At 34.8% G+C, this 13,388-nt stretch overlaps 1 protein-coding gene across 7 annotated transcripts in view; it reads right to left on the minus strand.

Annotated features, from left to right (window-relative positions):
* PCDH15 (protocadherin related 15) overlaps positions 1-13,388 on the minus strand; it is a gene marked incomplete at both ends in the record, with an annotated part of 718,913 nt that overhangs the window by 182,726 nt on the left and 522,799 nt on the right. For all 7 annotated transcript variants that reach the window (XM_081238611.1, XM_081238610.1, XM_081238609.1 and 4 more), the window contains 2 exons: positions 2,568-2,792; positions 5,827-6,132. In XM_081238611.1, coding sequence (XP_081094737.1) covers positions 2,568-2,792; positions 5,827-6,132 — 531 coding nt within the window. The remainder of the gene's footprint in view (positions 1-2,567; positions 2,793-5,826; positions 6,133-13,388) is intronic.

Consider the following 13,388-nt stretch of genomic DNA (forward strand, 5'->3'; position numbering starts at 1 on the left):
TGGAAGACTGTAAAAGGCACCTGGAACAGTTCTTTGCTCATAAAGATAAAATGTTTTGTGAAGATGGAATTACGAAGGTGCCTGAAAAATGGCAGAAGGTAGTGGAGTAAAACGGTGAACACATTGTTCAATAAAGTTCTTGGTGAAAATGAAAAATGTGTCTTTTATTTTTCCTTAAAAACTGAAGGAACTTTTTGGCCAACCCAATAGTTTAGAGAAGACAGCAGGACTCCAGGGAAGAAGAGACATCATGTGTGTACCAGCAGATAAGCCTAATTCAAGTGTAAAGTAAAGGCAACGGAATAATCCCCACATCCCACCCTGACTGCAGGATTATCTTAACAACAACAGCAAAACACACAAGAAAATCCACACTCAAAGATCTTACAGCCAAGAGCATTAGAGCATTTACCTATATGATAAGTATAGTTATGCTAATCGTATATTGGTGAAATCTTTAACAATCTTCTATGTTTTCATATCAATATTTTATTGTCTAAGAAAACCAATTACATACCTTACTTATTTATCAGTTAAACAATCAAACAAAAATGCAACAAAAGTGATGATTTTTTGTCCCATCATTTATACCTGGCAGTGCCCTTTAAGAATGAACATTGTACAAAAGCTGCCTATGACCTTCTGTGCCTTATAACCTGTGTACAAACAGCCCTCTATGGAAAGCTGCTTTCAAGAACTGAAGTAATTCCCAGAACTTTCCACATGCTTTAGGTAGCCAACTAGAACCAGATGGTATAAAATCCTGAGTAATTTATCATAGGTGAATTCTGCTAAACAATTTACCTCAAACACATTACAGATTGTAATTCTACGCATCTCAAGCAGCAAACTTTAAATGAACATAGGTTCCTATGGTTTCCTGAATGATCTCCAGGATCAGACAACCTAACAGAACTGGTGAGTCAAATAACTTGATCCCATTCAGTTAGGATACATTTCTAGTGATTTAAGGTGACTGCAAGAAGTACAAATAGTCCCGCTGTATAGCAGACCAATGTGTGGTTGCCAAATTTGTATTGCAATTCTACCATCTATAACTAAATATTAATTCAAAATTTACACATACTTCCATGTTTTCTTCTGTCTAATTTCATAGATTTTATTTTTTTAACATGGAAACTTGGTCTCAGTGGTTACCTGGCAAAATCTGAGTCATAATCATAAATCATATATTTTTTGTAGAACATATACATTTGTGAATATAATATGAATTAAAATATCTATATTAAAGTGAACTTAAATTGCTTACCCAATTAATCTTATTCATGTATTTCATTCATGGACTTATTGAAAATTTCTATAAGCTTCCTTGTAAAGTCTTCATTTATCATATAGACCTTCTGTATCCTTGTCACTCTCCCTTTTTCCTTTTCCTTCTCTCCTCTCTCACTCTTTTGCTCTCACTGTGTGTGAATCTGTTTCTTTCTGACTAGCTCTGTCTTTTTAACCATTCAAACTCCAGTCGGGTACCAGAGAAAACATGTTAAGAGGGTAGTTTAAAATTTGTACTTTCTTCCCCTGACCAAAAATCATACAAAACATGTTTATGAAAGCACTTTTATTTTATGTCACCAAAGAAATAAAGGTCAGTTAAAGTCATTTTTTAGTACTAAACACCTTTAATAAAGCAGCTCAAGGATCATTTGTATGTGTATATTTGTAATTGAAGTATATTTTTCAACATCTGATACTCACACAACCTGTGTGAGAATCATCTGTGTACTTTTCTAATATACTGATGTCTCAGATGCTCCTGTGGGAAAGGTGTCCCTTCGGGAAGGAGCAGAGGGATCTGAATGTTTGGTAAGCAGCTCAGATGACCTTTATATACACTAACGTGTGAGAACTGATGAATCTTTCCTCATGTCTTCTTTTAAATACACAGCTTAACAATCACAAGAAACCCTAAAGGTGGAAGATGACATGCTTTTCTAGGCAATCAATTGGTGCAGGATATTTTATTAAGCTAGAAGGCAAATCTAGAGAGGTTGAGAGAGTCCCCAAGGTCATAGAACTTGAAAATGGTTGAGCAAGAAATTAACCCACATTCCGTCTGATTCCAAAGCTTGTTTCATTCCAAAATCTTGGGTTCCAAACTAAACTAAACTAACTAGTTCTTGGGGGCTTAGAACTCTTAAACTTTCAGAATCCTCTTATGTTTTTTAATTTTAATTTTTTTAAGTTGAAGGATTTGGATGAAGTTATTACCCCCGGTGCTATGGAATTTGGACTAAAGTGGAGTCTAGAGAAATTATGACTTCATTGAAGTCACAGAGCTAATGGGGACCCAGGGAGACACAGTGTTTGAACTCTTATTTAGTGGTTCTTTCAAACTTATTTTTTATAAGTTAAATAATATAGTTATTTCTCAAGTCTTTGTAAATACTGTACATTCAAAATTTTATGTTCTGGCTCTGGTACCACATATAATTATGAATCCTGCCCCCCAATATTATACTATAGTGTGGATTAAAAACAAAAACAAAAACAGAAACTACATGTAGAGAGTACAAAGTAGGCAACCAGAAGTCATCCATATCACTTACCTTTACTATCACTGTGACAGTAGCAATACCAGGTGGCATTGTTCCATAAATATCAAAGGCCTCCACTAGAAAAGTGATACTTGCTTCCTGGTCTGGAAATGCCTCATAGTCCAAACTCCTTAAAAGGGAGAGTTCTCCTGTAAATGGATGTAGTGCAAAAAAGTGCTTCACTTCTGGACTTCTTATCCGATAAGATACATTAGCTCCGAGGTCAACATCTTTGGCCTATAACAAATTAAGAAGAAGAATGGTTATATCACTGCCACTGCCAAAATAAAGAAATGCAGGACTGATGGAAGTCATGTGTCAGTACCTAGAATAGCATGAAATGAATGATGATCAAAAGGCATGTTTCAGAGAGAAACATTTTTTAAAGTAATTTACCAGATAGAGGGAGAGGGAGAGAAAGAAAGAAAACAAGTCTGAGACAGAGACCCATGAGGTTTTGTCATTGTTGATCTTGTTACTGTATCTATTTTATTTGAAAAAATCACTAATTAAAAGGATCATACCACAGTAAAGAAATAAATATTGTCATAAATGATTGCTTATTTCCTGATGATTGTATAACCATGAAAAATAATACCTTAAATAAAAATAAGTATTTGTGTGTGCTTTCCATAAACATAACAGGTTATTAAAGGGCTATATGAAAACGTAAATATGTCTTCTCACAAAGATCCTATAATACATTTCTAGAGATCACTCTATTATACCTCCCTTCTTTTAACTAACACTTATTGAGTGTGCACAAGGTGCTATAGAAATGCACAAGATGAATAAAAACAAGATACCTACCCTCCAGATTACTGTCTCAAAGAAGAAATAAGACAGAAATACCAAAATAAAAGGGATATATGGATGGACCTAGAGATTGTCATACTGAATAAAGTAAATCAGAGAGAGAAAGACAAGTATCATATGATATCACTTATATGTGGAATCTAAAAAAATGGTACAGATGAACTTATTTACAAAACAGAAATAGAGTCACAGATGTAGAAAACAAACTTATGGTTACCAGGGGGAAAGGTTCGGGAGGGATAGATTGGGAGATTGGGATTGACATGTACACACTACTATATATAAAATAGATAACTAATAAGGACCTACTGTACAGCACAGGTCTCTACTCAATATTCTGTAATGACCTATATGGGAAAAGAATCTAAAAAAGAGTGGATATATGTATATGTATAACTGATTCTCTTTGCTGTACAGCAGAATCTAACAGAACATTGTAAATCAACTATATTCCAATATTTTTTTTAAATTCTCATTTCCAAAAATAAAGTTTCCCAATCATTAAAGCAAAACAAAAAACAGCTGAAAAAACAGGTTTCAATGGGAAGTCTTATAGATGACTCTTTCATTCAGTAGTAGAGACTGGCAAAGGCAACTCTGGTAGAGGAAACGGAATGGAGCAAGGACAGAGTGGGGAGGGTCAGGGTTTGTTAAAAAATGCATGCAGTAAAGCAAACATCTTTGTGAATGTCAGTCTTGGCCCCCTCCAAACAGTTATCAACATCACAATGGGAAAGATACTGTTAAAGCACAGATTTTATGATGTCACCTTCCTGCCTAAAAATTCTTCTTGTTTTCCATTTCATTTTGGATCAACTCCAATCTCCTTAACATGGTGAGAAGGACACATATCTTTTCCAGCCCTTTAGCTCCTCACTCTTCTCTCCTCCAGGATTTTGAGCAGGTTCTTCCGCTGCCTTGAATATTCTTTCTTCCCCTTGAATGACTCTTATTTGCCCCTCAGTTCACAATTTAGAAATAAACTTTTTCCAGGACACATTCTCTTTGTTCTCAAGATTAGGTTAAAGAGCTCCACCTGTGATCTCCCAGGTTCCTTGCATTGAGGACCTCTATATTAATTACCAGTTACTTGTCTGTTTGCTACACCAGACCGAAAATTCAATGAAGGCAGGAAATCTGTCTTGTTCATGTTTGAATCCCCAGAGTCTAGCAGAGGACTTGGCATGCAGTAAGCACTGAAAATATGGTTGTTGAATAAAGGAATGAGTGCATGAATAGATGAATAGAAGAATAAATGGAGAAATAATGGCTCTCTCCTTGGTCAGCATCTGCCTTTTTTAGATGTATTAATGTTTGCTGACTAGTAAACACATATTGAGTTGAATTATGGAAGAAACACAAGTTCTTGAAATGCATGCTAACAAAATTCAAGTTGTAGACTGCAGGTTGAGAAAGGACTATATTTTTTTCTTACAAAATACACTTCATAGACCACCTATGTCAGAATTAAAGAGGTTGTGCTTAAAATGCAGATCTCTAGGCCAATGTAACGTACTGAATCAGAATGTCCAGAGTTTCTGGTAATAATTTATTTGAGGATTGAAAAAAAGAGGTTTAGCTATGAAGACACTAATAAAAAGGAGAGTTAGACTTCTGGGAGTATGCCAGTTGTGTACGGAAAGTGAAAAAGATATTCCAAAATAATAGGTACAGCAATATCCTATTTCTGTAAAATATGAGGCAATTCTATACATGTATATATGCGTATGAATGTATATATATATGTACACACTTGCATACATGTATATTTATATATATATGTAAATAGTTATTCGATATTTGTGTGAGCACAAACATAAATGTAAGAGAATACACATAAAATTTAACACCGAGTAACTCTTCAGGTACAAGGTGAGAGACTATTAAGTTTTTTTTTTTTTTTTTTTTTTTTTTGCGGTATGCGGGCCTCTCACTGTTGTGGCCTCTCCCGTTGCGGAGCACAGGCTCCGGACGCGCAGGCTCAGCGGCCACGGCTCACGGGCCCAGCCGCTCCGCGGCATATGGGATCCTCCCAGACCAGGGCACGAACCCGTATCCCCTGCATCGGCAGGCGGACTCTCAACCACTGCGCCACCAGGGAGGCCCCCAAGTTTTTTTTTTTTAAATAGTCTCGTATTGTCAATTGTTGCAATAAACATTTAGCATTACTTTTGTAAATTAAAAAGAAATCTGTTAAGAAGTGTTATTCAATTTCTCACAAAGGCAACTTTTCTCCCTTTAAATTTTGGTATATCTCTAAAATAGGGTTGTTAGATAAAACACAATATGTAATATTTGAGAGATGCTTATATTCAAATTTACTTGCTTATCTGAAATTGAAATTTAGCTGCATATGCTTTTTGCTTTTTTAAAGTTAAATTTACTAAGTCTGGCAGCCCTACATGAATGTCAAATCTTATACAGAATTCACGAAATAACTGCTTCTTCCACACACCTCTATTTGAAGGAAAGTGGTCCCGGCTGGCAGATTCTCTTCAACAACGACAGTATATGTTGAATTGGTGAACACAGGACTATTATCATCAATATCCAAAACCTTGATGGCCAGTGTTAGAGTTGAATGACGAGGGTGTACTGCTCCATCAGTTGCCACAACAACAAGTTCATAGTAGTCCCTGACTTCTCTGTTAAGCTTCACTGCTGTGTAAATGCTCCCATTGGATGTGATACGAAAAAGATTATTGAAGTTACCCAAACTGTAGTATACTTGGCCATTTATTCCAGCATCAGGGTCTGTTGCCTAAATAAAATTAAAAACAAAGGAATTCACATAGTACTCTTTGTTATGATTTTTTCACATTACATTTTGTTATGTTGCCCTGCCAGAAGGGGATAGTTAAAGAATTATGGCATATTTCTAACCAAATATTTTTTTCTCTAGGGAGAAAATTTAAAAGATAATGACAATGTAGTACAAAATTCTAGAACATGAAAAGAAATATACTATAGTTTAATTGATATTCTTCATTCAAAATGAACATAACATAATTTGATATCAGTAGAAATAACAATATTATATTATGACAGAAAATTCACATTTCAAAAATACTGAATTTTTCCTGTATTATCATTTCTTTAATAGATTTTGAATTCTAAAATTAAAAAAAACACACATTTAGTTTTTAATTAAACATACCTGACTGACAACTTAAGATTTTACAGCTTTTTAAATTCAAGCACTATATGTGTATATATATATATATATATGTATAAGTACCATATATATATAACTGCATTTAACCTGCCTGATGTTCTTATGAATAGATATCATTGGTCCCATTCTACAAATAAGAAAGCTGTGGCTTATGTACTTTAATTATCTTGCTTACGGTTACACAAAAAATAAATACCTCAGTACCCCAGTTCTTAGTATAATGTCTTGCATATAAAACTACTTAATAAATATTTGTGGAATTAATGAATGTTAGAATAATTTAATGCAAGGAACTGAGATTTAAAACTAAATATGTTCCAAAACCCAAATAGAAGTGAAAGTATAGTAACTGTAAAGCAACTGCAAAGGGCTCTTCTTTAATATTAGAATACAATGTCCAAATGATAACAGAATTGTTGATGGTATAATAAACCTATTGTAACTGAAAATTTTATCTAATATTAAATCACTTTGCATCAAATAAAATGGGTAAATTTTGAGTGACTATTCTTCTGATGGAGTGTTATGAGAATTAGAGCATTATGAGAATTAAAATAATCTAAAAATCAATTAATTGGAATATAAATTATGACAATTCATTATCAAATACAGTGCATTTTGTGCTAAACAGTTCTATGTTATTGTTTCTCAAAGAAATTGGAATGAATCTTAGCATCTATAAAATGTTACATAATTATGCCACAAAGTTCACTAGGGAAAGGAAGGAAAACAAGACACTTGGCTGCATTATGAGCCAGGGACACAATAATCACTTTATCCACAAAGCCTGGGATGCAATATAATGTATTTTGAACAGCACACGAGCAGATGTATATCCACCTTTACAAACACTGGGGAAGTATGTGGGGTGGGTTTGCTGAACACTTGTGCCTTGTTTGAAACGATAAAGCCCAAGATGTCCATAACTGCACTCCTTCTGACTGTCATAATGCCAGACATTCCAGCAGGATTTGTCCCTTTTATTCATCAAAACACAAATTTCCCTGGGAGGGCATTACCTCTGGAGTTTTAAGCCTGAGAAAAGATAGAAGAGTAATTGCAGGAATGTCTGAAGAGGACAAAAATACTATAAAAGAGTTGAAGAGTTTCCATAGACATATTTTCTTCTACTTTTACATTTTTCCTAGAATTTGTCTTACAGATTATTGACATATTAGTCAAGCTGGTCATCTTAGTGGAAAAAACAAACAGCAATACTGCCACATCCTTTACAAAAAAACCCAACCAATCAAACAAAAAATGTTATCTTTTGTCTTAGATCACTGCTCAAGTAAATAGAAAAATACAATCCAATAATGTAAGTAGGTTTTATTTCATTAAACCAACACTCTTAAAAGTTTCAGGGACTTTTTCTGTCTGTGGGTATTTTTATGTAATCCATAATTTAAATGATTCTTGCTCAAGATATATTCTTACTTATCCCCATATTGGAAGATTTATTATGATAGAATGATTTAATTTGATTAATATGGCTGTGTATGTATATGTGTGGGGTGGAGGGGGATGTTAGGTATGTATTGTACTATGTATGTCCAGCTACTTAACTAATATCTCTACTAGGACACCCTATGCATATTATATGAGTTTTCTATTGTTGCCATAACAAATTACCACAAATTTAGTTGTTTACAAATTGCGAGTTTATTATTTTATAGTTCTATAAATCAGAAGTTCAACATGGGTCTCACCTGGCTAAAACCAAGGTATGCATAGGTCTGTATACCTTTCTGGAGGCTGTAGGAAAAGATCCATTTCTTTGCTCATTCCAGTTATTGACAGAATACAGTTCCTTGAAGTTGTAGGATTGAGATCCCCACTCCCTTTTTACTTGTCATGTAAGGACAATTCCTAGCTTCTAAAGGCCACCCACATACCTTTTCTCTTGGCTCATAGCACAATTCTTCCATCTTCAAAGCTAGCAATGGTGGGTCAAGTCCCTCTCACATTTTTTGAATCTCTCCTTCTTCTATCTCATCTCTCTGATCCACTCTTCTATCATCCTCTTCCACTATTAAGGGCTTAGATGGCTACAATGCACCCACCTGGACAATCCAGGGTAATCCTCCCATCTCAAGGTTTTTAACCTTATCACATCTACAAAGGTAATTTCATTATGTAAGGTAACATATTCACACATGGGATGTATTTGGGGGATTATAATTCTGTCTACCATAGAATGAGAAGCTTAACATGTTTCTAATTGAACTTTTGATTATTTCTATGTCCAAATCTTTGTCATCTCCAATTCCCCTATTTCACTAAATGGTCCTTCCACTGACCAACAGATCACATAAGAAATAAAGATGATGTTCCTGAGATCTACTTCTTCTACCTTCTCAATTATTTATTTATTCAATAATTTCAGAAAAGCTTATTTTAAAGCTTTTCTGAAATTCAGTAATTTCAGAAAAACTTATTTATTCAATAATTTCAGAAAAGCTTATTCTCAATTATTTATTTATTAAATAATTTCAGAAAAGCTTATTTAATACTATGTATGAGGCTCAGCTCCAAGCTGTGAGATACATTGGTATATTAGGTAACAAGGTCCAAGATATGGCATTTACAGAAAAATCCCTATTCCATTTATAATACATTGTTACCAATGTATGCAATATCTCAATCCTAACGACCTTGGCCGAAGCCACCATCAACTGTGGCTTAGATTGCTAGATTATGTCTTTATGTTCTTTTCAGTTATTTCCTTTCAGAGAGATCTTTTTTTTTTTTTTTTTTTCTGTACGCGGGCCTCTCACTGCTGTGGCCTCTCCCGTTGCGGAGCACAGGCTCCGGACACACAGGCTCCGCGGCCATGGCTCGCGGGCCCAGCCGCTGCGCGGCATGTGGGATCTTCCGGGATAGGGGCACGAACCCGTGTCCCCTGCATCGGCAGGCGGACTCTCAACCACTGCGCCACCAGGGAAGCCCCAGAGAGATCTTTTATAATAGATAAATGACATCATTCCTCTTAATATCCTTCAGTGATTTCCACTGCCTTCAGCACCATTCAAATGTTGACCATAACCAAGAGTTCTCCTACTAAATGTTACTTTCACTGTGTTCTGGAATAATGCAAATCTCTCCAACCTCCAAATTTCTCCAAAGCCTCTGCCTAGAGGGCTTCCGCTATTATTCACTAGGCTAATACCCATTCATCTTTCAAATGTCCATTTAAACACCACTTCCTCAAAGCAGTCTTCTTTGACTCCTGAAATGTCAATGAGACCCTCCTGTTATACATGGCAAGAACTCCATATACGTATAATTTATATCACTTTTACTAGATTTAAATTATAGATTTATTAATGTGATTATTTGTTTAACACTTGTCTCCCTTCTTACAAGTGGGAAGACTGTGATCATCTTGGCGGAACTACTGAATCCAGGTCTATACCTAAAAATATCATTTTTATAAAGTACGAACTAGTATTTTGTTATGACCTAGATAAGAGTAAGATAATAAGTAAATATCTTTGTATTTTTAATGTTTTGTAGAGTGACAAATAGGGACTATGTAGGTTAAGATGACAAATGACCTTGATATATAAAAAGAAATTGCTACCTTATAGAAATGCTGTTTAGTTTCAGTGTTTCCACTATATATAGTTTTCGATATCATTAACTTTGGTATGTCACTTGTTCCCTCTAGGTCTCAGATATCTCAACTATAAAATAAAAGATGTGAAGTGGAATAGCAGTTTTGAATCTCTTTTCCTACCATTATATATGTCGGAGATGAAATTCACAAACATGGCACAGATCAATTATAACATGAATAAGAAGATAGCTGTTGCATAATTCTCTGCAATCTAGTTGCAAAGTCATTATTCTGTTCCACTGAATAAAATATATAAAATTTAAGTAAATCAGCATTGTTATAGATGATATAAGCCAATAACTAGTATTAGAACAATGCAAATGTAGTACCTACATTGGTAACAAATGACTTGGCAAAGACCTCACATTTGATCAGAACAACCCATGTTTGCAAACTACTGGGCTAGAGGATTGTTAAAGGAAACTTGCTCTAACAGGACAAAAGATATAAAAACAAACTTAATTTCAGAATGAACCACCTACAGTGCATCATGTTGGTATTTCCCAAATTGCTGCATTAATCATGTTTGCCTTTGTGAACTTCCCAATACACAGTAGCTCAGAGAAGTGTTGCATTAAAAGATCTTCTTTCACTGAGGATTGCTGAATAGGAACTTCCCCTCTCCAGGCTTCAACTTGCCAAGAGGAAGGCCATTTTAGCAAGAAAACTGCTCTCTCTGCTCCCTCCCTCACTCACGAGTGGTGAATTTGATGGAAAGAATGGGGTAGACACACTGCCTCCTTTAACATCTGATGTTTATAAGGATGTCATATGATTTGCTGGTTTTGCTATATGAGCTCTTTCCCTATGAATAAGACCTACAATTTCAGTTCTGCCTGAGGCTGTGTAGGTAAGTTTAATCATGGTGTAGCTTTTACCAACCCATTTGGCTCTCATCACTAAACCTCCTTCCTTTCAATATCAGTTTCACCTATTTGCCAGAATTTCATGTCTCTCACTGAATTGGTCTGAACCTGGGCAAGGTATAGGATGTTAGTTACTGATAGTCCCAAACCCCAGGGGTGTTTATACCACAGTTTCCAAACAAATTTAGTCATAGACTCTTTTTCATTGTTGTTTGTTTAGCAAAATATTTACTAATATCTTGAGGGACATACAGTTTTTTAAATACTGTTATAATTCAATGAGCAACACTGGGAATAAGGCCTTCTTTTAATAATCTGTCCATGATATTTTCACACAATATTTCCACTTGATACTTTTTGTTCCCCATGACCCGTCACTTGAAACTAACTACCTTAAGTTAATAGAATCAATGGTGCCTACTCTCAAACATGTCAGGGTCCTTAACAAAGTCTACAGTAAAATAATAAACGGCAGAGAACAGATTATCAGAAAAATATATGCTTTCAAAAGGTCCAATGAGAAATTATTTTTAACAATGGCCTAAATTGATGGAAAAGGCCATGGAGGGAGAAGTAAACGCTGAATTTTAGTCATGGTTTTGATAAACTAACTTTAGGTGCTACATTTCATGGAATGTTAGTTAACGTCTCTTATGATGCCAGGAAAAAGTAAGGGGAGATGGAGAGAGAAGGGGAGGTCTCTGTTCAAATAAATAAATTTGGGAAATTGGGATTAAAGAAAATTTTAAATTTTTCATTACTTCAGAACTTTGCAAGTGCCATTAATATTTTAATAAGCAAGGCAAAGTTCTCAAGGGGAGTAATGTATGCACCAGATTTAAAAACCCTGAGTAATAGAAATCCTTTCAACTGAACTATAGACAGAAGTCCAAACTCCTATGCATGAATTAATTCCAACCTACATTTTCAGCATTCTCTTACTATTCACTGTCCTGTATAAACACTCTGCTCAAGTCTAATCAATTTTCTACATTTCCTTAGGACTCAGCATACACTTTTTGACATTTTCTTCAAGCCTTGCATTGAAGATTCCTTATTGACCTCTGAAATTCCAATCCTTCATCCAGTCTTCAAATCCCAACCCCAATTCAATCTCTCCTAGGAAAATGTCTAGCATTTAGAGATAGATCATTTTATAAATTAGAATTTTAACAAATGCTTTGTAACATTACTTTTTTTTTTGGCTGCACCACACGGTATGTGGGATCTTCCCTGCCCAGGGATCCTGTGCCCCCTACACTGGAAGCATGGAGTCTTAACCACTGGACCACCAGGGAAGCCCACATTACTTTTTACTTACACCTTCTCCCCACAGCTATAAGTCCTTTGTGAATAGAAGCATATCTGATAACTCTTCATTTACTGAATTTTTCAAATATACAGCAATCTTTATCTTACAGTGGGATAATTTGTTGAAAGAAAATATTCAAACACATATTCAACAAGGGGACTAAAAATAAATATTAGATGGGACATTTTTATTAATAGGGATTTGTAATTTTAAGTCAGCTTAAGTATAAAGTGTAAATAATATATTCAAAGTCAAGTACACACACACACACACACACACACACGTTTTGACATGATTAACTACAACTTAATTCACTGACTGTCTAGCTTCCATGAAAGGAGGTATATTTGATGCTCATGGAATAAAAGACTAACATCTTATAAGAAAGTGCTCTAGAAAATTTAAGGTAACTCAGACACACATCTAATAGAGACAAAGGAACTAGAAAGTTTGTAAAATACAGGATTATTTGCTTCCTTTTCTGTGTCCTAATTAATTGAGGAACATAAATAATGTCATGTAAGTTAAGTGATATGGGCTGGCTAAACAAGGTAGTTTCATTTACTTAGTATTATAGATGAGTATGTACATGTTAGAAAAGATAACCAAACATAAAATCCCTTATTATCAGCAATACTGTCAAGAAGTTTGCACTGATGTTTAATATCTAACCAAGGAGCTCAGCGTGTGATGCTGTAATGAAAACATTTATCTTCCTAGAAATCAATTAAAAGTTAATTAAAATTGTTAATAAGAAAAATCACACATCTCTTCTCCCCTTGTACTACATCAAAGCAAAAAACAGTAATAGCTGCAACTTTATAATCATCTGTCCATGGTTAACACATTTTGTAATATACACCTTACCAGGGGGCCTGACTTGTGGCTACTTATTTGTGAATGAGTATTGTTGGGAAATTGGCTAATAGTCTGTAGTCAAATAAAGACCTCACTGGACAAAACTTTGAATATTTTCTAGAAAAACTTCTGGAAAATCTTAATCACTAAAATCAAAGTTAGAATACATTACAGACAACCAAATAAT

The sequence above is a fragment of the Mesoplodon bidens genome (genome assembly GCF_964165515.1).
Source record: "Mesoplodon bidens genome assembly, chromosome: 1".
Lineage (NCBI taxonomy): Eukaryota > Metazoa > Chordata > Mammalia > Artiodactyla > Ziphiidae > Mesoplodon > Mesoplodon bidens.